General features: G+C 37.6%; 1 protein-coding gene across 1 annotated transcript in view; it reads right to left on the reverse strand.

The window, feature by feature from the left end:
* LOC125812834 (uncharacterized) overlaps positions 1-27,995 on the reverse strand; it is a 36,854-nt gene extending 8,859 nt beyond the window's left edge. The window contains exons 1-16 of the mRNA XM_049492291.1: positions 27,742-27,995; positions 27,094-27,159; positions 25,908-25,994; positions 16,562-16,618; positions 16,373-16,437; positions 16,002-16,171; positions 15,715-15,776; positions 15,464-15,547; positions 13,902-14,070; positions 9,177-9,292; positions 8,145-8,273; positions 6,677-6,748; positions 6,419-6,514; positions 5,956-6,033; positions 4,186-4,314; positions 3,841-4,017 (exon numbers count right to left, since the gene is read on the reverse strand). Of these exons, the coding sequence (XP_049348248.1) occupies positions 3,841-4,017; positions 4,186-4,314; positions 5,956-6,033; positions 6,419-6,514; positions 6,677-6,748; positions 8,145-8,273; positions 9,177-9,292; positions 13,902-14,070; positions 15,464-15,547; positions 15,715-15,776; positions 16,002-16,171; positions 16,373-16,437; positions 16,562-16,618; positions 25,908-25,994; positions 27,094-27,159; positions 27,742-27,846 (1,662 nt within the window). The 5' untranslated portion in view covers positions 27,847-27,995. The remainder of the gene's footprint in view (positions 1-3,840; positions 4,018-4,185; positions 4,315-5,955; positions 6,034-6,418; positions 6,515-6,676; positions 6,749-8,144; positions 8,274-9,176; positions 9,293-13,901; positions 14,071-15,463; positions 15,548-15,714; positions 15,777-16,001; positions 16,172-16,372; positions 16,438-16,561; positions 16,619-25,907; positions 25,995-27,093; positions 27,160-27,741) is intronic.
* Between the last annotated feature and the right edge of the window lie 2 nt (positions 27,996-27,997).

Consider the following 27,997-nt stretch of genomic DNA (forward strand, 5'->3'; position numbering starts at 1 on the left):
TAGAAAGAGAGAAATGCATGCCTAGGCAATGGAAAGGACCCACTTGAACACCTTTGTCTATTGAATTAGATAGAAACCAGTTTTCTTGGATAAAGGGAAAGCACAAAAAAAAACTATAGGAAAACACAAAGTGTGAAGAAAAATTCATTCCATATACATCATCGACAAACAAATTAATAAAATGTATAGGTAAAACTTCTACTAGCTGTGTGTATGATGCTAACACAGTAATGAGAAGCAAACTCTAGTGAGCGCCTATGTTGGTCAGCATACTTCTTCATGAGCCGCTGAGCAGGCTGTCCTGTGCCATTGAAATCATTTCAAGTCTGTCCCTTGTATGCTGCTGGACATTTCCCTTGGTTCTTTGAAACATCTAATGGAGTCATGGGCTGCCGGCCCAAAACAATCTCATTTCTGCTGCTGATGACTTGTGCAGATTGTAACGAAACTGTGCAGTGTCAAGCAACTCCACCCAATTCCTCAGGCTCGCCGTCACATAATGCCTCAAATAAGTGATTAATCCTTTTCATCTATTTGTGGGTGATTCGCAGTAGAGAACTTTAAGTCTGTCCCCATCATATTGATAAAGTTATCCAAAACCTGCCTGTGAACCGAGTATCTCTGTCACTTACAATATCAGCCGGAACACCAAAGTAATTAACCACATTTTATAGAACAATTCAGCAGTAACTTCCGACGAACACAAATTAGGTGCATCAATAAAAACTGAGTACTTCGAAAACCTGTCTACTACTACCATAATTGATGTCTTACCCTCAACCTTAGGAAACCCTGAAATAAAATCCATGATTACCGACAACCATGGCCGTTCTGGAATAGGCAAAGGCTGCAACAAACCTGCCTCCTTCTTACGTTCAATCTTGTCCACTTGAAAAACATGGCATGTCTTCACGTATACCTCTATATCGTTTTCCATTTTAGGCCAAAAATAAATCCGGGACAGTAGGGCCAACATACTCTCAACTCCTGTATGGCCAGCCCAAGTAGTGTCATGCACCTCTTTCATCAAGTCTCTACGCAGTCCACCACCATTCGGTACCACAATCCTCCCCCGGTACCAAATGGTGGTGGACTGTGTAAAGACTTGATGAAAGAGGTGCATGACACTACTTAGGCTGGTCATACAGGAGTTGAGAGGATGTTGGCACTACTGTCCCGAGTTTATTTCTGGCCTAAAATGGAAGACAATATAGAGGCATACGTAAAGACTTGTCATGTGTGTCAAGTGGACAAGATTGAACATAAGAAGGAGGCAGGATTGTTGCAGCCTTTGTGTATTCCAGAACGGTCATGGATGTCGGTAAGCATGGATTTAATTTTAGGGGTTCCTAAGGTTGAGGGTAAGGCATCAATTATGGTGGTACTTGGTAGTAGACAAGTTCTCGAAGTACTCAGTTTTTATTGTTGCACCTAATTGGTGTTCGTCGGAAGTTGCTGCTGAATTGTTCTATAAAAATGTGGTGAAGTACTTTGGGTTCCAGCTGATATTGTGAGTGACAGAGATACTCGGTTCACAGGCAGTTTTGGACAGCCTTGTTCATTATGATGGGGACCGACTTGAAGTTCTCTACTGTGAATCACCCACAAACAGATGGAAAGGATTTATCAATTATTGGAGAAATATTTGAGGCATTATGTGATGGCGAACCAGAGGAATTGGGTGGAGTTGCTTGACACTGTGCAGTTCTTTTACAATTTGCACAAGTCATTAGCAACAGAAACGAGTTCGCAAACCCTGAGGGGTAGCTCAGCTGGTAAAGGCCTGGGACAAAGTCCTTCAGGTCGCCGGTTCGAGCCCCAGCAGGGCCACTGGAGGCATTACAAACCGGCCGCGTCTCCAGGGCCCCGTGGAACTAACCGTGGTGGACCCGCCTTGAAACAGCGGGACCCGGTGGGTACAGCTAGTCGGGTTCGCAAAGCGACGCCCGGAAACCACGGTAAAAAAAAAAAAAAAAAAAAAAAAACAGAAACGAGTTCGTTTGAGATTGTTTTAGGTAGACAGCCCATGACTGCATTAGATGTTGCCAAAATGAAGAACCAAGGGAAATGTCCAGCAGCTACGGGGCTGCAAGGGACAGACCTAAAATGATTTCAGAGGCACAAAACAGCCCGCGCATGAAGTATGTTGACCAACATAGGTGCTCTCTAGAGGTTAATGTGGGTGACTAGGTATTGCTGAAACTCACGCCCCATATCGGGAAGCAAATTGTGAGTAAGATTCGGCATAGGGGATTGATCCTAAGTACGACGGCGTATTTGAAGTGGTACAACAAGTGGGTGAGGTTGCTTACAAATTGAAGCTGAAAGGTTAAAGATTCATCCCACTTCCATGTGAGTTTCTTGAAACCTTACTTTGCAGATGATGGTGATCCGAATAGAAATGGATCGAAGAGGGCTCCTCCTTCTATTCCGACATAGTTTGATGCTGAGATAGAAGAGATCCTTGATCACCAGGTTGTTGGCCCAAGTAAGAAGAATACCAAGACTGAATTTTTGGTACAATGGAAAGGCAAGAGTGAGGCAGATGTTGTTTGGGAGAAGGCGAAGGACTTATGGCAATTTGATGACCGAATCAATGACTCTCAAAACAGTCTCAATGAGGGCATCGAGTTCAAGGGGTGGAGGTGGTTTTTTAGACCCTCAGTCTAGCTAAGCAACACCGGTAGAGGCATGGGCACATGGCAAGGACTTGTGCATTGGACTTGGCATGGGCATGGGGAAACAATGCAGTTGTGCGGCTAAGTGTTAAAGTGCAGCATTGTGTTCAAGATGCTTGAGTATTGGCAAGGCAGCTTGGATGTGCAAAGGCAAAGACAGACGTATGGCACCTTTGGGGGCATACGTGCAAACATTGGCATCGACAAGGCAAGGCAGTTTGTTGGCTTGACAAGGCAATGCTGTGGGGACTTGATGATGGCAAGACAAAGCTGGACAAGTGTTGGCACGAGTTGGCAAAAATGAAGAAATAAAACTAAGGCAGGCAGCAGGCAGAATTATTCCAAGTGTGGGTAGATGCAATTTCAGCTAAGGCAAATGATTGGCATGAGTGAGGCACATGGGCATAGGCATGTGAATTCGAAATGTATTATGCCTATTAGAATATGACTGTTGTAAATTAGTCGAGTTCAGATAAGATTTTTGTTAAGGCATATGCCAAGCACATGGGCAGTTGTAACTGTTTGTAACTGCCTTGGCTAGAGATTTTAAATGGGAGCAGAAATTCGACTAAGGATTCAGAGAGTGTTCTGTGCCTTAGTGAATTAGTGAAGCTTCTTCCTTTGTTGAATATTGAAATTAATTAAGGTTGGGATTCGTTCCTGTACGTTTTGTGTGTGTGTCAAATCACTACGCTGCCTAAAAGAAAGAAACAGTCTATACTTAGACAGATTCGTGTTGTATTGTGAGGCTGAAGTTTGTGAGTGTTGCAGACTGCCTAGCAGTGGTGTTGAGAAAGAAAATCACCCCTCTATATAATCGCAAAACACTAACTTATTTTTAACAAGAAAATAAAAACACAAACCTTCTGTTACCAGATATAGTTAGCAAATAACAAGGGGGGATAAGGGTAGAGGGGGGGGCCCATTATCCACCGAGTTTAGAAGGCTGTGATTGGTCCAAAGGGCGGGTCACAGACGGATTTCTCGGTTATCAAAAAAAAATAACAAGGGGGGATAAAAGCAAAGGAAAGACATTGGGATGTAAATACAGAAATGCAAAGGGTGATAAAAGGCAAAGGAAAAGACATTGGGATGTAAATACACAGACAGAAATGCAAAGGGTCCAAAACAGGAAGAACAAGGACATAGGTGGGGGTATTACCTCAACCCTGTATTTACCAGGGAGAACATTTGAGAAGAAAAATTCATTACTCTCATTTGCCAAACCAATTGTCTTCTTATCGTCTTTATTTCTCCCATCCAGGCGCAGAAGAGTCAAAGAAAGTGAAGAACCACATTTCTCCTTACAAACAACAGAGCCATGTATACTTACTTGTGCCTTCAAAAAAAAGAAAAGGAGTGATTAACGAACATTTCATCTGAATTCAGATGGACTGACTTTACTACCATATCCACAACTTAGTTAATTACTTTGACACGACATGAAAAAAATGGCATATCTTCAAAGCAGTCCTTAGTTTGAATTCTAATAACATAACTCAAATACCTGATAGAATTTGACATCCAATATCGGACTCCTGACTGAAACATCAATATGAGAAGGAGAAAATAGAAGCTCTTTAGCGTTCTCAAGATTTGCTGGGATTGCAGATAAGCGATAATCACCAGGAGGAACCTGTAGCAAGTTGAGATAAAACATTAAAGTGTTTCAAACAGAAAATATTGACAAAGTTTTTAAGTTCCATTACATCTGAGGATGATGATAGAAAAATTCACTCTACACAAAGCTACAAGTTCCTCCTTTGTTCTTCATTTTACCAGCTAGACCCATCACATCTTCCCCATTTTAAACATCAGTTTTTACAGCTGGTGAACAAAAACCCACTAACAGAACTTCAAAAAAAATTGAATATCTGCTGGCCCCAACACATCTCGTTCCCTATCTCTTTTTTTTAGATGACAAGGGAAACCCGCAGCCGCTACCATTTGGGTGCGCACAGGATAAAAACCCCGCTCCTATGCAATAGCTCGCAAACCACATAGGAGAGGTAACCCGCACCAGGCAAGCCTGGTGCGACGAGCTCGACCCAGAAGGCAAACCCCTTGCTTTCGCTGGCAAGGGGTTTCGAACTTGAGACCTCCAACATGGAAGTCCCAAGATCAAACCACTGGGAAGTAACAGTATAAACAACAAAACCTACAATAATCAATCATCAAATTTTCTCATCACTTCTGCCGCCAAAGACGTAAGGGGTCCTGCTTGTTGACAATCTGGTCATTCTAAGGAACTTTTGAAAAATTTATCAACATTCCTCTTGAAAAAAAAAGTTTCTCTGACCACGATCTTTTTGTTATCTTTTAACTATCTTCTAATAAGAAATTGGTGGTTGGCAGGCAAACTAAAGCAAGCTAAGTCCATTATTTAAGAGGAGAAGGGTAGAGGAGCGGATCTCACTCCCGAATTTGGAGGGTTGCGGTTGGCCAAAAGGGCTGGCTCCTTAAGATTTCTCGGTCACCAAACATAATATAGAATTGGTGATTGGCAGTACTTTCATGTAATTAGTAAGAATAAAAAAAAAAATGATGTTAGATGATAGACCATAATTGGAAAAACAATGCCTTCTATACAAAAATACAAAGTTAAGCAATGAAGTTGAAAAGTGTCCTCTTTCACCTAAAAGCTTAAGCCCAAGATACTAGATATGGAGAACCTAAAGTCTCATCCTTCCCATAAAAAAATTAGCAATGGTGAATGCAAAAATCTTGTCTCAACCTTCTCTAACACAAAAATTGTTCCCCACGTGCCAAAAGATACTTTTCACACACACAGACAAACAGAGACATGGTTAAGCAACTCTCTTATATAAAAAACAATAAAGCAGAATATAGACTAGATTTGAGGCAAAATTAGAAGATTCGGCTATTTCCTTCAAGTTAATTATCCTATTACTCATCGGTTACTGACCAGTGGGTTCGTCTAGATCACTACTGATCAAATTAACTTCTGAAGACAGCATGCTGAGCTCCCTCCAACAACACCCCACCCCCCCAAATAAAGAAATGTTGTGTCTTAATAAATAAGCACCAATAAATTATGGATTTCTTGTTGTGCATCCTCCCATCCCCTCCTGGGAGTCTGGAAAAGTATGTTATTGATGCACCCTACAGATCATGCTTTCCCGTAACGGGGCTACTGTGTTAGATACATGCCATTATACTTTTGATTATCCAATTTCACCTATGTAGCACCCTATAACAGTGATGGAAAGTATTCAAGAAGCAGAAAAAAGTAAAAATAATATTCACTCTGCCATACCTCAAAGCAAAAATGGCCACTCTCATCAGTAAGTTTCACTTGAGGTTTGACGTTTTGCGGGCCATGAGTCAGAGCTACCTGCGTGCACATAACCATTTGCAAGAGGATAATGGAAATATCAAAAGAAACTGCAAATATTATTTAAGTTCTGACCATTAAACTAGACAATTAACAACTTGGGGTAGGTGTATGATACTGACTTGTAAGGAAGTAAAAAACTAGTATCAAGCCATTAAAACATACCAACCAAACTCATTTGACATAAAAATTATCAGTGCATAATTGCTAACAGTAACTTCCACAAAGTGAACTAACCACTCGTAAAGCAAAAGGTTATATTACACAGAAATGTCCAACCAGCATAACAAACTAATTTCAGATTTGAACTATGTCTCATGTGCAAAACACCAACAGCCTAAGAAAGTTGCAAATTTGATAGAAAAACAGAAGAGGAACATGATACCTTGGCTTTGAATTCGGAATTAACTGTTTGTGCAACACCACATACATCATATGATGCAGCTTTGATGTCAGAGATAGAAGCCATATTAGGCAATACCTATACAATCATTAGTATGGTGGAGGTGGAACCACCAAAAAAAGGGGGCAGTTAGTAACAATTTGGAATAAATGACTATATAACAAACTATCTGCACTAAAAGGAGATAGATCTTGCAAATCATCATTATAAATTTCTTAAACGATGCAGTTATAAGCTTACCAAAAAGTCAATGAGCCTGTCAAATCTGTAGTGCACTTTCTTTGCTTCTATTGTGTATCGTTTAGACGTTACCTGGAGATGCTTTGCGAGTCAATCAAATGCAAAAAATAAAAATAAAAATAAAAATGGGCTATGAAGCATGCACATTAGAGAAGAACAAACGTGAGATTTCTATTGAGGGTGAAGCAACTATCCTTACAATGAAATCAAGGCCCCTGAGCTGATCAATAACTATTGCTTCTCCCTTTTTCTTTGTTATTGAACCAACATTTCTCTACTTAGTCCTTTTGGACTTTCAGGCTTAAACTTGCCTTGACTTCTACTGTTAATTTTTTTGTGACAGCTACATGTGGCTGTGGGGGTTCTTTATTTCGTATTGGGGCATCACCTGAGTCAGCAAGTCATCTATATAGAGTGGCGTCCATAACTTTCAGCAACTTGATATTTTTTATCAGCATTTCAGCAACCTAAGTTTTCTGAGTGTAAAATCAGATACTTCCCGTTGTAACCCCTTAATCAATCCTATTTGGCCTTAATTACTAGTAATGTCATCATTTCTGTTACTTTGAGGTGGAACTTTTTACAGGAGCCAATTAGCACCTTCAGGCAAAATTACTGCAACCTATGTCATCTATGAAATCCGAACAGATGATTGTACCATCTTTACAGTGAATCATGGCAAACGATGTGATAATAGAGGCAAGTCAATGTCAGAGAGCTGAAAGAGAAAATGGCTCACATATATTCCATGAGGCATCTGCTATACTTTTCATATACAGGGAGTGAACTTAATATGGCCATTATGGAGTAGGTTGCAAGAACACATCATTGAATGTTTAACTTTTTAAAAATATAAATTATCACTTAACAGTAAAGTTAATTAGTTTAATTGCAATAAAATATTTTTCAAATAAATCGAATGAAAATAAAAAGATTACTTCAAAAGCAAGAAAACATATTAAAAGTTTGCAAGAAGTGAAAATTGCAGACAGAAATATACACGAGGAAAATATTTGAACATCCCCAAGGTTTTAGAATATTGTGCCCCCTACTCTAACCCAGAAAAATCATTCTTTTCATATATTCTAGCAAAATCCACTATTTGGAAAACCCTGCATCTTACACCATTTCAGTCAACTCAATCAAGCATTTGAGGTCCTTAAAAAAAAAATCCAAGCATTTGAGGAAGTGAAAGGCAACAACAACATCATAACCAACGTAATCCCAAAGTGGGTCAATGAGGAAGTGAAAGGCAAGGTATTGAACACAAAGAAATGATGATACTAATTCCTAACCACACCGGGTAGCAGACAGAGCTTAAAGGCACAATCAGATATTCTTACTTTTAGCAAATAGACAACCACAGAAAAGACTGATGCTAAAGACACTCTGGTAGTATTTAAAACAAATTGTCAATTCTTCAATGTACAAAACTTTGAAGCTATAACGAGGCTGCAAATAGAATTACCTGGTCAAGCTTGTAATATCCTTCTTTATCAGTGATAGATTTTTTTTGTCCATCAACTAAAATTTCAACACCCTCAATTCCGTTACCATCTCCATCAACCACACGACCCCCAACAGAAAATCCAGTGACCTATGAAAAAATAAAATGCAACAGCTTTTTGACACATTCTTTTACTTAAGGAATTACAGGGAGAACCTGATGTATCAATGATTCTAAAGGACAAATACTCGGAACATGTGATAATGCATAGAACTTGATACAACCTATTTGTCAAGCAGAAAGAGTACAGTTACTGAATAAAGCATCCATCCTCAACAGAAAAAACAATCAAGGAGAAGATTAGAGAAGCGTACATTATGGCACTAGAAGAAGAAAATATGCACCATCCGGGTATAATAAACTAGCTTGGAGTGTAAAGAACACATAAATATAGCTTGGTCCATTAACACTGGGTGTCAAAAATGGAGGTGAAAAGCGCTCTGCGTGCTCTTTTGTGCAGTAACCAACAATTTACTAAAGTAATTTCATTTTTCATTGGCTGATCATACTTTCTATAGAAAATGGCTGATTAACAACTCAAATAATATTTCTTACATAAACATGTAGCTTTTTGATGAAGAAATACGTAGCTTTCTTGAAATGAAAGAGAAATGAAAAGATTGATGTTCAAAGCAAACAACTGCTCACCACAAAAATACTTTTCATTGTCATAGAATCTTTCTAACTTTCAAAAAAAATCCTCTACCTAAATGGATGTGTGAGATTATATAGTGCACAATGAATAATTTATCCAAGTGATTAAGAGAATTTGAGTTTTTGAAATGGCAGTTGCAATTGAAAGATTTAAACATAAGCAGTCAAATAGGTTCTAATACCTTGTTATTAAGACATCCAACAAAAATAGCAGCAAACTGAAGTTTTTACATACTTCTCAGCAGATACTTAGCCAAAAGGACAATTTTTAATTCCCACAAAATACAATAGAGGCCCATTTAAACCTTGGTAAGAAGGAAACAACATGCAATACCATACCTGAAACTTTTCCGGCACTATTACATGGTCATGCTGAACCGATATCGACATTGAAGAAGGTGAAACATCAAAAATTGTGTTTTCACCCTTGTAGAAGGGTATAAGCTTGTAAGCCCCTGCAGTTAGTTCAACAGATCAATCCTTATAACCGAGAAGAGGGGGTAAAGGTTATGATAAATGGTATCTCTCCCAATTAGAAAAGGTAGATACTCATACCAAAACACACTTAAAATGTTGAACAAACCATCTAGTACTCAAACAGCAATAAATATTTTTGATTTTTTAGTTTTTCTTTATCAGTTTCTTCTTTTAGTTGACCAATCGGCATGAAAAAATAATAGTGACGGAGCATTCTGAACTTTGTTTTCCGGCAGCAATCATTGTTAATATCCTACTGAAAGAAATGCAGTGTTAACTGGCTGCGCAACACTCTTGAATGACCTCGCCAAACCCACAGCAGGCGTCCACTCCACCAAAAGTCTTTTTGCGAACTGTGTGAAGGAATATGAAAAACCAGAAAAGGAGGACAACCAATCATCTCTTGCATGAACAGAATGAGTGAAGATCTTAAGGGGAAAGGGCGACAGCTCAAAATGTCAAATAAAATGGAGAAACTAGTGACAAAGTAGAACCTATAAACAACCCAGCTTTACCTAAATCCTTGACATTTTAATTCTTGTGAATCAAAGGGGATATGATCGAAGGTACCGGAAGTGTGAGTATAGAGAGCCCTCTTTGGAAAACTTTTAGAAAGGAGATCATATGCATCCAACCAAGGGAAGTCCTTCAACCTGGTTGCTTGAATCTTTTACCTCAACACTGCTTCAGAATTAGCAACATCTTTTACAGCAACTTGTAGCATTCCCAGACCCCAGTCACTTACCTCTAGGATAGATTCATCTATAGCCAGATGTAGATAGAAGAAAGGTGAAATTGACAGGCTATACTTGAGGGAAATTGGGCTGAGAAAGGTATCTCAATAGCGAGTATTAATTGGAAAGCCTAGTACAGACGGTCTTTAATTAAACTTATTTCTGTGGATGAAAATGGCCACTCTTTTTCAGGTTATGCATGGTTCAAGAGAGATCTCAATGATATGGTGAGAGAGAAAATTAGTAAAGTTGACCACAGAAACATTGTGCATGTTGTTATTAATAATACTCTCTTCTTTTTTTTTTGAGAAGGTAACAACTTGTATTCTATTTCCACAAAAACAGAAACCTGCCACAACAAGTTACAGGTTTCCTAATTACAATTGAGGAGGAGTATCTAGAAGATCTTCAACCCTTTTAACAAAAATTTACAATGATCCTAAGACATCCATACTTGATTCTAGATCTTCCCTATACTCCTGTTTACACCAAAAACGAAACAAAACTAAGCACTTCATTTTCATCTTCTGGATATTGTTGCTCTTGTTTTGATGGCACCTGAGGTTTCTTTCTGTCCAAGCAGCCCACCAGATGCAAGCTGGTATAATTTTCCACCTATCCTTATGGTCTGACAGGTGAAAAATTCTTCAGCATTAAGGGTATGCTGGCTACCTCCAAAAAGGGATAATTACAGATTTCCTATCAAATCTATAATCTGGTCTATATCATCTATACAAAGCTGTTTACACCAAAAAAGTAGAGATACTATACAATTCCATTTAACTTTGTGGATGGAATTGGATCTATCTTCAAAACATCTTCCATTTCTTTCTTTCCAGACTGATCACCATACACATTATGGTATTAGCTTCCACCATCTCTTTTGACTCTTACTGCCTCCCCTCCTAATCCAGCAGCTCAACAAATCTGATGTATGTTCTGGCATTGTCCAGTTCATGCTTGTGATGTTGAGAAACAAGTTCCAAATTTGAGCAGTAAACTTAGTAAACTTACAATGCAGGAAGAGATGGTTATTTGTTTCCCCTGTCAAGTTGCACAAAAAACACCTAGGAACCAGTTGTCTGCCTTTCTTTTGTAGAACTTCTTCTGTTAAACATGCTCTCTTTATCACTAACCAGGTGAAACACTTTACTTTTGTAGGAATGTCACTCTTCCAAAAGTAGTTCCAATTATATTTTGGGGCCCCTGTCATCCCCATTAGTCCTCTTTTGTAGGCATTGTTGACTGAGAAGACTCCATCCTTGCTATGTTTCCACAGGATCTTGTATGTTGCTGTTATAGTTATAATCATTCCAGCTAGTTTTTCCAGTAGCACTGCCACCTCTCCATCTCCCAGTCATTAAGTAGTCTTCTTAAAGATATGTCCCATCCCTGTTCTGTCCAACAATCACTCACTCTAGCATCAGGGTTCTCACAGATTAGAAACAAATCTGGAAAAAGTTCTCTAAGAGAGGTTTGGTCTATCCAACCATCTTTCCAAAATTTAGTTTTGTTTCCATTACCCACCTTAATATACACATTTCCTTCCATTTGTGGCCATAGGTTCCTGATTGTCCTCCATACCCCCACCCCATATGGTTCAGAGGTGATTTTTGTACACCAGGAATTTAGTTCTCCATATTTTGCTACTATAACCTCCTTCCAGAGAGCTGCATCTTCCTCAGTGTATCTCCATAGCCATTTCATCAAAAGGCTTTCATTTTGTAGCCTCAAATTTCTGATCCCTAAACCCCCTCTTTCTTTGCTAAGAAGAACATTCTTCCAGTTGACGAAGTTATAACCCTTTCCCTCCTTATTGCTTTTCCATAGGAAGTTCCTTCTAAGCTTGTCTAGTTTTTTCACCACCTTTGCTGGGATTGGAAACAAGGACATCACCTAGGTTGGTAAAGAGTCCAGAACAGAGTTTATGAGGATCAATCTACCCCCTAGGCATAGGTATTGCGCCTTCCATCTAGCAAGTTTCTTCTCCGTTTTCACCAGAATACCATTCCATATCTCCATTGTTTTGTGTTTGCTACCCAGGGGCATGCCCAGGTATATGGTAGGCAAATGCTCCACTTTGCATCCCAATATATTTGCTAGTTGCTGGATCTGAGGGACCTCATTTACCGGAAAGAGACTACTTTTTCCCCAGTTTACTTTCAACCCTGAAACTGCTTCAAACAAAACCAAAATCACTCTGATGTAGCTAAGCTAATCTGTTCTGCTGTAGGTTCACAAAAGATGATAGTGTCATCCGCATAGAGCAGATGACACACTTCTTTTTCTTCCCCCACTCTATCTCCAACCTGAAAGCCTTTAATCCATCTGTTTTGTGTTGCAATCCTCATCATACTATCAAAGCCTTCCATTGCCAAAATGAATAAGAAAGGGGAACGAGGATCACCCTGTCTCAGCCCTCTTTCTGATTCGAAAAAGCCCACGGGTTCCCCATTCACAAGGACAGAAAACTTGACTGTTTTTATACACACCTCAATCCACTTTATCCATTTACTGCCAAATCCCATTTGTCTAAGAGTATTCAGAAGGAAAGACCAATTCACGTGGTCATAGGCTTTCTGAATATCCAATTTGCACATTAGACCAGGGGCTCCTCCTTTCATTCTTGAGTCGATGCATGCACTAGCAATGAGTGTTGCATCCATGATTTGCCTCCCCTTTACAAAAGCCATTTGATGTTTGTTGATCAATTTCGACACCACCTTTTTTAGCCTTTCAACCAACAATGATCTTGTAGACTCCCCCCATGTTATTAATAATACTCTAATTCTTTAAATCTAGTCATATCCTAGAGGCCGGGAAAAAAGGTCCTAGAGGCACTATGCCCCAAGCCTTTTGTGGACTCCAGCATGGTTCACATTGAACTTTGCTCAGGAACATTTGCTCGACTAGTAATCTAGAGGAGAATGAAATATTCTATAACTGCAATAGTGAGGGTGTGGGGAATGCCTTAATGATAAAGATACATCATGAATCACTCTATAAGAAGGCAAATGCAATGATGAACTTGTTCCTTTGAAATTGCTCCACTTCTTCCATTGTCATAGCTGAAATTCAACAAAAATTTCTTTTTTGGGGAATAATACAAATTCTTCGAATTTCAAACTTGGTGACATTGTCTCCTATTATATTGAAAAACCTCCCTATTTCTACTCTCTCTTGTCAAAATGGTAGTAGTGGGATGCATTAGCTGCTCTCAGATCGAGTGTCAGGAACAACTGTTACAACAGATTTATTAGCAAATCATTGCACTTATGGCTCAAGCCACATCCTCATAGTAAAATTCCCAAATAGCCATAGCTACAATTCAAGAATCTCCTCTCTCAATAAAAATTTAGGCATACTCACTTCAATCTGTAAAAGAGTTGCCTTATAAGAGACTTAACCAAACAGGTAATTAAGTGCAACTTTCTTACTCTCTCATTTGAAATTTAAATTGGGTGAACTGTGACATAGCTTAGAGGTCTGAGTCCTGCGCCATGTGAACTAAGTCTAATATTTAAGTGGAGATGGGTAGAGGGGTGGGTCCATAGTCCCCCGAGATTCAAAGTTTGTGGTTAGATAATCCAAAATGTGCTTAAAACCCAGTTTGACCGGCTTACAAGCTTTACCCAATCACCCTCTAAAATATCTGACAAAGTTAAATGATATGTTTTAACTTATTGATGCAATAACAAGAAATACTTTTAATCTCTTATTTGATCTTCACATGTCTTATTTTTATATGATTTTCAAGAATACAAACCTATGCACTAAAAACTTGCAAATATTTATATAACGCTTACATATAGCCAAATCAGAAGAATTACACCAGCAAAAATAAAAGTTTTACCACAAGGAATGGATTTCAACGAGAAGATTCCATTAGCATCTGTCACATTGTGGCAAAGTGCTTCTCCCAATCGTAGATCACCAGGTGAATTTTTGGAGCCCTTAGGGCAATCAACCTTTGTGACATCATCTGAGTATAAATAGATATGAACTCCCAATATGGGATTTCCCTGCAATACAGCTTATTAGAAAACATCAAAAGAATCTCAACATACTATTATTTGGAACAAGAGAAGCCATGTCGGAGAGTCACCTAATCATATTCTAATCCTTCTCATGGAAATGAGGTGTTGATTTCATAATTGCTTGGTATCACAAAAAGGGAATAGGGAAACAAATAAGTCAATTGTTCGCTAATTCATGTCAATAACAGATATATGTTTGTTGTCTTTGCTTCATAGTTTGTGCACTTTCATTTGAATAAGAATGAATAGGAAAACAGTCACCATAGTAAAACGATTAGATAACAGAAGGCAACATCAAAAGAATAAAACTAACATCCAAAAGAAAAGAAAATCCTATATCTATTTGCCCTTACATGTATAGGTATATCACATTGATGCAGCACCAGAAAGGGAAACCAGCATATCAAGAACGCTGTAATCATCATTTCTTCCCTTTACATGTAAGAACCTTCTATCCATCTTAATCAATTGTCTGAATAGTCGTCTTAAGAAAACGAAGTTTATCTTAGATTAACAGAACTTATTCCGCAAGATTACTAGGTTTTCAGGTTCTTGGTCTCCATAAGATAGGTTAGCTACTAGGAAATTAGGGCTACTTCAACTATCTAGAATTATTTTTGCATTGTTTAACAAGAAGGTAATGAGAGGTATAATTCCAAGCAAGCTTAAAAGTTTATTTTAAATCCTAAGTTGCATGTATTAAAGAACAGGCTGGAGATATCTATCTCAGGCAAAATTAACTATCTTTTAATATATTTCTCCACTGCACTAGTATGTGCAAGTAAACATTTCCTTCTGCTAAAATGAAACCGGTGCAAGGAAGTAACTTTTCATTTCCTTTACTTCTCTTTACAACATCACTCATTTTTTCTTTGAAATGGTAAGTATTTCTCTTTACCACATTACTTAGGAACCACTATCCACATAACTTGCTTGAAAAGAATAGGACTATTTTATATTAATTTTGCATTATGATACCAAGGTAGCCATACAACATTGTCTCATAAAGAAGTTGAGATTTCACCTCTCATAACTCACTAGAGGAAGAAACAACCTTGGCTATTAAGATCTCCACCTCCTTCCCGCATTTTCATCACTTTCAACTATGTGAGAGAACACATAAGTAGGTACAAATTTTTTCGATCATAATATTCGAAATACCTCTAGTCAGGTTTAGCAATGATCATGTCTTGAATTGTGTGTAAATATACTCCAAAGTGAAATGACTATGAAATACAGAATATGCATAATTAAAAGGTCTCCTTGAACTATCAATTTCTTAGAAGAAATACATGCAAATTGTAACAAGTCACAGCAGCAACTGTAATATAAAACTTAAAACAGAAACACATATAAAGTCATTACTAGAGAAACTCACCTGAGCAACCACAGATCCACGAATATCATAACCAGGTACAAAGAAGAAGTCCTCCAATATTCTATTTTCGAAACCCAAATCAATCTGAAATGAGAACCAACATGGTAGATTCAAGTAATTATTCAATCAGTGGTACTTATTCCAAATGGATGTACAGTAATTTAGGAAGTAGACATGGTAAACAAAGTCGATGAGATTACACGGAAAGAAAAAATGGTAATCAAAAAGAGCATGAGGGACTCAAAACGCACCTCGGCCGATCCTCTAACTTGAACATTCAAGTCATGACGTGATGCACGTAATTTGTACTTCCCTGATGAAGTTCAATTGGTACATTCAGATTTGTAACAGAATAATTGCATGTTAAGCACACACAGAAACAATCTATTCATAAACTAAATGTCATAATCATACCTATCCAAAAAGTAGCATCAGAATCATGCAGTTGTTCAATCTAAATATATAGATTATTTGTATTTTCTCATCTAAGTATATGCACACTAAAAAAACAACCAAACAACTTTTAGGTTAACCATACCGGGTATAGTGTTTGTGAAGGAGTATGTTCCTCTGGGTGTTGACAATGCAGAGGACACAACATCACCTGTGGGAGACAATAGCTCAACGTTCACATTTGATGGACCTCCATCTTTCAGAGCGCAGCTCTCCCCACCAACATTTCCCACAATTCGTCCAGATACAGTGAACCTGCAGAAACAGTGACTCAAGAAAATTAGCATGTAGAGAAGTGGGTAGTCCATAGTGCACATTATATGGAATGTATTGATAAATAGCTGTGTGGGAAACAAAATAAACACTGTAAAAGATTAAAGTTCCCCCTCTTTTGTTTTCTATTATGGAACAAAGAATCCAAAGACTAATTTCAATGTTTTAAGAATAAGAACAAACCCGGTGAAGCGAAAATTTATATCTTCATTGCCATTGCAGCCAGTATGATCAATTGAAACAGGTACCTACAGAAAGATCCTCCTTTGGTCAGATACACCAGCCAGAAATAAGGGGGGGACATTGAGCTGCATCAATGAAAAGTGCAAATGCTAACAAAATTGTCATCATATAAGATTGAAGACACTCAACTTGTTCAGGATCCCATGACCATCCCTCTGGTCCATTGACTTTGATCAAGAAAGAACCCTGCAAAATGATTTCAATACGATGTGAGAAATTCTTTCTTTTCTCAGAAAACAAGAGAAGTGAGAACACCGATGGCAAAGAAAGGAAGCAAATATAAACCAAGAAGACAGGCTGTGAATGGACTAATAAAATAGTTGTATCTAGGATATTCTAGGATCTTTTTTTTGAAATTAGTAATGTTGTATTCCTCAGCATTAAGGCTATGCTGGTGACCTCCAAAAATTCGTACATAGAGGGGCTAGGAAGGCTAATTACAAAGATCCTAACATATCTACTAGTTGCTCTACCTCCTCTATACATTATTCTAGGATCTTATAAATATAGTATAGCTTGTAATTATGTTTGTGATTCTCTTTCTTTCTTAAGAATATGTACATCTAGTTATTTAAACCCAATGACTTGAGGGAATAATCAAGTTGAGTTTCTCTCACTTCTCTTTTCCTTTGTCTTTTTTTGACAAAGTAAAAGTTCCATTGTTGGCATCAAGTGGATGCATAATAGTTACAAAAGTAGAGTAGCAAAAACAACCTATCAGCTCCAGTACATATCTAGTTAAGAGCAAAGGAGCTGACAAAATTCAAGAAGGTATAAATTTATTGGGGACAAATAAACCCAACTATACAAAAAAAAAAAAAGACATCTAGCTTTAGTTGATACTCCATCAAAGCATCTCATATTCCTTGCATTCCAGATATTCCGAAAAATGGTAGCAAGTGTCATCTTCCAGATTCTCTTGATGGTGCTATACACTTTCCAGCAACTCCAACTCTCAAAAACATCCCTGATATTTTGGGGCATGACCCAACTTAGTTCAAGTAGTGTTTATAAACATACTCCATAAATCTGTTGTCACTAATCTGTTGTCACATGCCCAATTTTGGCTAGGTTATCTTGAGTCGGACAACATTTGCATTAATGTGGGTAGTTTGGAGAGAGGGAAATAGTAGAGTTTCTATCCATTGAGGAGTAGTCTATGCTCCCTTATTTTCTTTTGGTGTAAAACGAAAGTTCCTTGTTGTATAGATGATTGGGCAGAGTTTGTAGAGAATCATATCTTGTAGATTTTTTAACTGTTGATATACCCCTTGTATATACGATCAATTTGGAGTAGAAATAAGTGGTTCTCTATCTTAGCTTCATTCCCACGTAGATAGCATCTTGAAAAAAGAGTGATTCCTCTTTTCATCAAGTTTTCATGTGTCAAAACAGCCTCTTGTGCTAACAGTCATGTGAAGCAGGCAACTTTGTAAGGTATCTTGACCTTCCAAATGTGTTTCCATGGTCAGTTAGTAATTTGTGGTTGTCTAATTCAGCATTTTGTATTCTATACTCACCTTGTATATAGCCCTCCACAATGTAATTCTCAGTAAAAAGGAAGGAGATTTGGGGATTAGGAATCTGAAAATCCCGAATCAAAGCTTAGTTATGAAGTGGATATCAGAAAAATGAGAGATAATCAGGGGTGGGATCTCAGGTTTTTTGAGATTGTTCTAAAAAAAAAAAACTGAGGTTGAGGGTGGGATCTTAGGTTTAGAAGACATATAAATGATTGGGAAGTCAATAGAATCCAAGTTGCCCAGACTCTTCACTTTTAGTGACGCACCCGTGTCGACACGACATGGGTGTGGATGTGGGATCCGTGTCCAATCTGGTCAACCAATTTTGGGTACTTTGACCAAAATCGATGGGGAAAGTTCAGACAGTTTTAATGATTTCTGTAATACATACAAATGCTAAGGTGAAATTAAAGAAAATGGAATACCTTTTATATAGAAATTTTTATGTCACTCATTTTCCTTTAATCTCATTCCAAGATTCTCCTCGAGTTCTCCTCATAATATCTCATAATTTAGGTTTTAGAACTCTATTTTTACATATTGTAATTATTTTTATGCGAATCCCCGCACCCGTATCCATACATGGATCCATATCCCCGAAACTTAAAAACTAGATCATGAAGGATCCTCCGGATCCGCACGAGTATTGGACACCCACACCTAAGTCCGAGCAACTTAGAATAGAATAGTTGAGTTGTTGCAGTGCAAAGATCTAAGCATAAATAAGGATAATCTATTTTGGTATTCAGATAAGCAATGCAGGTTTTCAGTTGGCTCAGCTTATAGAAGCTCACAAAGACCTGGTACTCATATAGGTGGATGGCCTTGGAAGATGATTTGGAAAGTCAAAGATACCATTCAAGGTTAGCATGTTTCACTTGGTTGTTAACCAATCAGGCTGCACTCACTCAACACAACCTCGTGAAAAGAGGTTTGCAAATCTGTTCCAGGTGGTGGTTTTGTGCAGTGTTATAAAAAGCGAGGAAAAGCGTGCTTAAAGCGCGAGGCGAGGCGAAGCGCATCCCCTGCGCTTTTATTTCCTGAAGTGAGGCGACATTGAAAAATCACTCGCTTCTACTGTAGAAGCGAGAAGCGCAAGAAAAGCGAAAGCGTGAAAAAGCGCGCTTAATTTGAAAAGGCGCTAATTAGGGTTTTTTTTAATCTCTGAAATCCTTACGCGACTTCACATACCTCTTTCGCGACTTTAACTTTATTTTTTGGACTGCTGCTGTAAGTTCTCTTCTTCTTTGCTTCTTCTCTTCTTCTTTGCGACTGCTCTGCGACGTTTTTTTCTATTTTTGGTTGCTGCCAGGCCACTGCTGTAAGTTCTCTTCTTCTTCTCTGCGAGGCTGCTGAGGCTGATCTGCTACTGTTTTTTTTTTTGGGTGCTGCTGTGTGTTTTTCTATATTTTTATTGCTGCATTTTTTGTGATTTAATTATGTTTTTGCTTTATATGTTATGACTTATGAGGATTATTGACTATCTATTTACTATTAATCTAAGAATATATTACCTCTATTCAGTTATTTAATATTTTTTTTATTTTTATACTAAATATCGCTTTACTTAAAAAAAGCGCGCACTTAGCTTCTCGCTTCTGTGAAGCGAGCCCTCGTCGCTTTTTTCCGCTTCTCACTTCCCAAAACACTGGTTTTGTGAATGTGAGGTCGAGACAATATACCATCTCTTTCTACATTGTAGAGAGACTCTGAAGCTGTGGCAGATTTTCATCAACTTAAGGCATCAGTTGGACTATGCCAAAGAACATCAAAGAAGCTCTAGCTTGCTGGAACAGAGATGGGAATCAGTCAGGACACATGAAGTGATGGAAGATTGTCCCTACCTGCATTTGGTGGTCTATATGGATGGAGAGGAACCCGAGATGTTTTAAAAACAAGAGTTGCTCTATGCAGAATTTGAAGCTGAATTGTCGGGTTCTTTCCTTTTTTTGGTGTAAACATGAATATCCTCTCCTCCTAATCCAGCAGCTCAACAGATCTGATGTATGTTCTGGCATTGTCCAGTTCATGCTTGTGATGTTGAGAAACAGTGTTGGCTGATGGAGGAATTCCAAGAAGATATTCTTGTCATCAAAGATGTGATCCTCTAAGATGAGAAGATATTCTTCATATCAAGATATGATCCTCTAAGATCTTAGTATAATTGTGGTAATCTAGAATATCATATCTCTGATTCTTTCTCTTAATGTAAAGATTTAGGTGATTCTATTCCACAATCTTTTATGTATATATAAAGCCATGTACATGACATAGAAAGATATGAATGAAATTATTCAATAATCTTATTCCACATGGTATCAGAGCTTTAGGCTTATTCCTGGCCAATTTTATTCATCCTATCTTGAAAAATCCCATTTTGCTATCTTTATCTGCCCAAACCATGTCTGAAAATGGTAGTGCCGCAAATATTCCAGTCTCTGAAAATGTTTCTGCAACCGTAGAGAATAACTCTACAGTTTCAATTGGAGATTTGCAACATTCAGCTTCAACAGGTAGTTGTTCATTGGCCTTCACAGGTATTTCTTACTCTTTTATTACTAATGTCTCATACAAACTTTCTCCAATGTGGGTGGTTGATTCCGGGGCAACTGATCACATGACCAGTCTCTCTCATCTCTTCATATCATATTCCCCTTGTCCTAGCTATAAAAAAATAACTATAGCTGATGGTTCAGTTATTACTGTAGCTGGGCAAGAAAACATACCACTTGGAAAATCCTTGATACTTAAAGATGTCCTTCATATCCCAAAGTTATCTGCAAATCTCATTTCTATCCAGAAACTCACCAAAGATTCCAAATGCCAAGTAACTTTCTTCCCTTCATATTGCTTATTTCGGGAACAGAACACGAAGGAGATGATTGGGCGTGCTAGTGAGAAAGGTGGTCTTTATTGTTTGGATTTCCACAATGGTGAATATATATCTAAGAATTCCTTGTCTAGTTCATTCTTGTCTGAATCTATCATGTCCAATAAAGAGAAAGTATGGCTTTATCATCGTCGGTTAGGTCACCCTTCCTTTTATGTAATCAAAAGGATGTTCCCATCTTTGTTCAAAGATTTGATTGTTGAGTCTTTTCATTGTGATGATTGTGAAATTGCAAAACACAAACGTACTTCCTTTCCAATTAGTCACAAAAGATGTCAAACTCCATTCTCTCTTATTCATAGTGATATTTGGGGACCCTCTCCCATTCCTAATATTTCTGGTGCTAGATGGTTTGTGTCATTCATTGATGATTGTACAAGAGTTACGTGGATCTATTTGCTAAAGCAAAAATCAGATGTCAGTCAAATTCTTCCTACCTTTTTTAATATGATCAAAACCCAATATGATGTGCCAATTAAAAGATTTCGATCCGATAATGCCAAGGACTACTTCAATCAAAACCTCTCTGTTTTCTTCCAAAAAGAGGGAATTATTCATGAATCTTCATGTGTCAATACTCCTCAACAAAATGGGATAGCAGAGAGAAGAAATGGTCTGTTACTTGACATTACTAGATCATTATTGTTTCACAAAAAGGTGCCAAAACAGTATTGGGGGGAAGCTGTCCTAACTGCTGCATATCTTAGTAACAGAATGCCATCAAGAATTCTGAACTTTCAAAGTCCGCTTGATACTCTTAGGAATTTCTTTCCAAATTTTGAAATTTCCAATAAATTGGTTCCTAGAATCTTCGGAAGTGTTGCCTATGTTCATATTCATTCTCAAAATAGAGGCAAATTAGACCCACGTGCTCTTAAGTGTGTTTTCATAGGATATTCTCCTACTAAAAAAGGTTACAAGTGTTATCAACCATCATCAAAGAAATTCTTTGTTTCCGCAGATGTCACATTAGATGAGAGTGAATCCTTTTTTAATCATTCTTACAATCAGGGGGAGTCACTGAAGGGAAAGGAACCTCTAGACTTGTCACTATTTGATTTGTCCATTTCTAGTCGTGCCAAATCCTTGCCTGAGTCACCATTTCTACAGTCACCTGAGTCTCTAAATCCAAATGAACCCATTGAGTCTCCTAATCCAAATATAGATAATGGAATTCTAGAAAATAATCTACCATTGCAGGTATATTCCAGAAGAAAGAGACTAACTGATCAAACTACTCGGTTGCAATCATCTCCTCAGGTTACTGCTCCTGATACCCATCCTGAACTTGTTGAACCGTCAGAAACACCAAACCAAACTGATCATGAAGAAGAATTTAACCAACCTAATGTCCTTGACCTTCCCATTGCAATCAGAAAAGGAACCAGAACTTGCACACAACACCCTTTGAACCTCTCCATGACATATCAAAATCTATCCCCAAGTCATAAAGCATTTCTCAGTAACCTCCACACAATTCCTATCCCCAGAAATTTGTCTGAAGCATTAGGAAATAAAGAATGGGAGAAAGCTATGAAGGTAGAAATGGAAGCATTGGAGAAAAACAAAACTTGGGATATTGTGGAATTACCAAAAGGAAAAAGGTTGGTCGGGTGCAGATGGGTGTTTACTGTGAAATATAAGTCAGATGGGTCCATAGAAAGATATAAAGCACGTTTGGTAGCAAAGGGTTATACACAAACCTATGGAATTGATTATTTGGAGACTTTTTCCCCAGTGGCAAAAATGAATACAGTGAGAATTTTATTATCATTGGCTGCAGTTTTTAATTGGAACCTACAACAATTTGATGTAAAAAATGCCTTTTTACATGGAGACTTAGATGAGGAGATCTATATGGAGGTGCCACCTGCTTTTGAAAGCAAGAAGGGAATGGTGTGTAGACTGAAGAAGGCACTCTATGGATTAAAGCAATCACCTCGTGCATGGTTTGGAAGATTTACAAAGGTTATGATCAAGCTAGGGTATCGACAAAGTCAAGGAGACCACACCTTGTTCATACGACACTCAAAAACAGGAAAAGTGACAGCATTGTTGGTTTATGTGGATGACATCATAGTAACAGGTGATGATTCAGAGGAGATACAAAATTTGAAGAAGTGTTTACTCAAGGAATTTGACATCAAAGAGCTTGGGAAATTAAAGTATTTTTTGGGAATCGAAGTGGCACACTCAAAACAAGGAATCTTTATTTCCCAACAAAAATATGTGCTTGATTTGTTGAAAGAAACAGGAAAATTAGGGTGTAAACCAGTGGCTACACCAATTGAATACAATCATAGATTGTGCAATGCTCCAGAAGATTCAGTGGTAGATAAAGGCTTGTAGGGAAATTGATTTACTTGTCCCATACAAGGCCGGACATTGCATTTGCTGTAAGTGTTGTTAGCCAATTTATGCATGATCCTAGAGAAATGCATCTTCAAGCTGTCAACCGGATTCTACAATATCTTAAAGGAAGTCCAGGAAAAGGAATATTATTCAAAAGAGGAGGAAACATGGTTTTAGAGGCTTATACAGATGCGGACTATGCTGGTTCATTAGTGGATCGAAGGTCAAGTTCTGGATATTGCACCTTCTTAGGAGGAAATCTGGTGACTTGGAGGAGTAAAAAACAAAATGTAGTAGCTAGATCAAGTGCAGAATCTGAGTTTAGATCCATGGCGATGGGAGTTTGTGAGTTGTTATGGCTAAAGATAATCCTTGATGATTTGAAGATAAAATGGGAAGGACCTATGAGGCTATATTGTGACAATAAATCAGCAATAAGTATAGCTCATAATCCTGTACAACATGATCGCACTAAGCATATTGAGGTAGACAGACATTTCATTAAGGAGAAATTAGATAACGGACTCATTTGTACGCCATTTGTATCTACAAAAGATCAGGTTGCTGATGTTTTAACAAAAGGATTGCCAAACAATATGTTTCAAGATCTAATAAGCAAGCTAGGAATGGAAGATATCCATTCACCCGCTTGAGGGGGAGTGTTGGCTGATGGAGGAATTCCAAGAAGATATTCTTGTCATCAAAGATGTGATCCTCTAAGATGAGAAGATATTCTTCATATCAAGATATGATCCTCTAAGATCTTAGTATAATTGTGGTAATCTAGAATATCATATCTCTGATTCTTTCTCTTAATGTAAAGATTTAGGTGATTCTATTCCACAATCTTTTATGTATATATAAAGCCATGTACATGACATAGAAAGATATGAATGAAATTATTCAATAATCTTATTCCACAGGTTCCAACAAAAAACACCTAGGGACCAGCTACCTGCCTTTCTGCTGTAGAACTTCTTGTGTTAAACATGCTCTCTTTATCACTAACCAGGTGAAACACTTTACTTTTGTAGGAATGTCACTCTTCCAAAAGTAATTCCAATTATATTTTGGGCCCCCTGTCATCCCATGTAGTCCTCTTTTGTAGGCATTGTTGACGGAAAAGAGTTCATCCTTACTATGTTTCCACAGGATCTTGTTGGTTGTTGTTATGGTTATAATCATTCCACCTAGTTTTCCCCGTAGCGCTGCCACCCTCTCCACCTCCCTGTCATTGAGTAGTCTTCTTAAAGATATGTCCCATCCCTGTTTTGTCCAACAGCCACTCACTTTAGCATCAAGGTTTTCCCAGATTAGAAACAAATCTGGAAAAAGTTCCCTGAGAGACGTTTGGTCTATCCAGCCATCTTTCCAAAATTTAGTTTTGTTTCCATTACCCACCTTGATATACATATTTCCTTCCATTTGTGACCATAGGTTCCTGATTGTCCTCCATAACCCCACCACCCCATATGGTTCAGAGGTGATTTCTGTACACCAGGGGTTTAGTTCTCCATATTTTGCTACTGTAAATTGACGAAGTTACTAAGTTAAATGGAATGGTATCCTCTCTAACAACTGAAGTTCTTAGATGAGGCAGTCACAAAATTTGGCATGGTATCAGAGCAACCAGAAATTCTGGTTCAAATCACACTGCCACCCATTTATCAAAAAAATTTATACATGTTAGCCTATGAAAAAAAAAGTCCGCAAGTGAGTGGCATATTGAAGACAAAGTTAAATAAAAGCATAACCTCTCTAGCAACTTAAAATTTTAGATGAGACAGTCACACAATTCAACATCTATTAAAAGATCTTAGACCAAACCATGTAAAAATACTCTATATTTGCATGCAAGGCACACCTGTCTATCTCCCCCTTTTAAAGTCAGGTCTACTACATCTTTAAATTAGATAAGATTCTATACAATACTTGTGTTGTCAATCGTGTAAAAATAATAATTTAAGGGGGGGTTGTTTGGTTTGAGGGATAAGGAATAACTATCTCAGGATAAAATATAGAATTATTTTATCCCGCTTTGGTTGTACTTTTGATTCCAGAAATAGCAAATCTCCACTTAATTATTGTGGTATTACTTTTATATCACACTTTTTTTATCAAGGTTGGTTTTCATTGATACTTTTACATCACACTTAACATAGGATAAACACCAAAATGACAAATATGCCCTTCTTCAAAGCTCTTCTGCCAAAGTCCTTTCAAGATTAAAATTGAAAATTAAAGATCATCTTCATCTCAATTATCCTGTAACACCAAACACGTGTTATGTTACAGTTATACCCATACAAATATGTGTTACATTTCACCAAAAACATGTGTTTTGTTATACCCCATACATCCGACTTTTAGTTCAGTGAACCAAACATCTACCAATAAAAGTATATCCACCAAATAATTTGTCATTATTTGACCCTCTTATTATAATCCCGACATAAGAATCTTCATACAACTTGTTCACCAACTGAACTACCTCTAAATATCTTGGGCTAAATAACTTATTCCTCAAGAGATTTCAGTTGCCTTAGGTGGTACATAGGCCCTTGGAAATCTGGTTGAGGCATAAACCAATCTTCTAACCAACCTCAAAACACTACTGACAACATAAGTTCGTTGGCTTACCAAGAAAGAAGGAAAAAAACATAAGCCAGTCCAATAAAATGTGTAACTCAGTACCATCGGGAAGAAGTACCTTATCATACACTGGAATGAAGTAATAACCATTAGGGGCACAATGTGTTCTTTCCTTCACCAAGCCATCCAATGTGCGAAGCTCAACCTGCATTACAAAAAACATATGATTGGAAGATCTAGTGTGCTATCCTTACGGATTTAATTACACTGTAATGTGTAAATTGGTAAAGGCAGACTGACAATATAAGATATAGTGGCATACTACAGCAACCATCAACACGGTGTATAAATAACTGTTAAACACCATAAACTTGAGAAGATGAATTGGAAAACCCCAACGCTTTTTAACCTAGGGCTGCAATGCATAGGACCTGGTGCACGGTGCTAATATCCCATGGAAAAAAAATTTCACACATAAGCAAAATGTAGCATATAATAGAACCAAACAATGGTAAAGATAAAAACAACACTTAATCATCAAAGGAAAGGAATGTGAGAACTGTCAAGAATTTATGGTTTATGCTTATCAAAAAGAGGAATAAACTTATGTTTAGGACGATAAAAATTGACCTCCTTTTCCCTCAGCACTAATTTTTCAATATATGAATAATAGTATGATCATACCCTCTATGAATTATGAATTTGTAGCACTGATGAACTTCTTGGAATGTAGTCTCTGACTTTAATTTCTTAACTGTCATCATCCAATGTAAGATGAATCATGTATACATAATAAATAATTCATCATTATGAGATATTATACAAAATTTGCCTTTTTTGATTTATATATTTTCTGATGTTAAATTGAAAATACATGATAAATGCTCAAGCTCCTAGGCTTAGTTTCAGTGATAGCATAACAGGATTTGCTTTCCCTAAAAGAACCTCACCTTAAGGAGGAACATAAGTATAAGCAGACTTGAATAGTTCTTTGAATGATCTATAATGAAATTCAATCAGAATAGCAACTTGAAAAAGGAGAAATCACTCCTTCTCAGATAGAGAAAATGAAAAGCACAACCGAGCTTTAGAGGCTATTCATCCAACAAGGAGGATAAAGTTCCCTTTTTTTTTATGTCAGTACCAAGTACCAACAAAGTGAATATACATGATTCATCTAGCAGACCTCATCTAGTCCAGGATTGATGTTTAGTTGACTGATACTACCAGGTACCCATAAGGTGAAAGAGTAAAATAAAGGAGAACAATAAATGCTTATCAATTAATCAGTAGTTGCCACATACAATGATATTTGAATAGTCCAATTTCGGATCACTTGACTTCCTTGACTTGATCAGTTCCGAACTCGCCTACGGCAAAAAAAACACGAAAAATAGAAATAACCCAGATCAGTGTCAAACTCTTCAGCTACTAAAATCAATGGACATTAACGAAATACCAGAAAACAGCTCAGAATCTTTAAAACCTAAAAACGATTTTGCATTCTCTGATTTGAAATCAACTAATATCCGATACCCAGTATACAGTGTAAGTATCAAACTCTTCATCCACTAAAATCAATGGACATTAACAAAATACTAGAAAACCACTCAGAATCTTTTAAACCTAAAAACGATTTTGAATTTTCTGATTCAAAATCAACTAATATCCATACCCAGTACACAATGTAAGTGTCAATCTCTTCATCTGCTAAAATCAATCGACATTAAGGAAATACATGAAAAGCACTCAGAATCTTTAAAACTAAAAACGATTTTGCATTCTCTGATTCGAAATCAACTAATTTCCGATACCCAATATGGGAAATAATCAACACAATAACCCCTTTACAAAAACTAGCTCAACAGGCTTCAAAGACTGAATTTTTTCATTCCAAAATCAAAAGTCAAGCAAGAATCAAGCAAAAAAGAAGGGAAATTAGTTGAAATCACCTCGACAAATCCCCCACATCCTTGAATTGAATCAGCAGCGGCAGTGGCGGAAACATAGAGAATAATCGATATGATTGTGCATACATAGAAGTAGCTGGATGCCATTGCCGGCAAGAGAGAGTATAGAAGTCCCTTAGTGATTAGCACAAACAGATCTTGCGCTGCTCAGTTGAGCTTCAGGGGTTGGTTCTCTCTGCTGTGATGCGCAAGGGTTTTGGCTATTGTACATAAGACCTTACAGGTAGGGACAGAAAGG

This window comes from Solanum verrucosum, unplaced genomic scaffold (assembly GCF_900185275.1).
Source record: "Solanum verrucosum unplaced genomic scaffold, falcon-dt-bn FXZP01000144.1, whole genome shotgun sequence".
Taxonomy (NCBI): domain Eukaryota; kingdom Viridiplantae; phylum Streptophyta; class Magnoliopsida; order Solanales; family Solanaceae; genus Solanum; species Solanum verrucosum.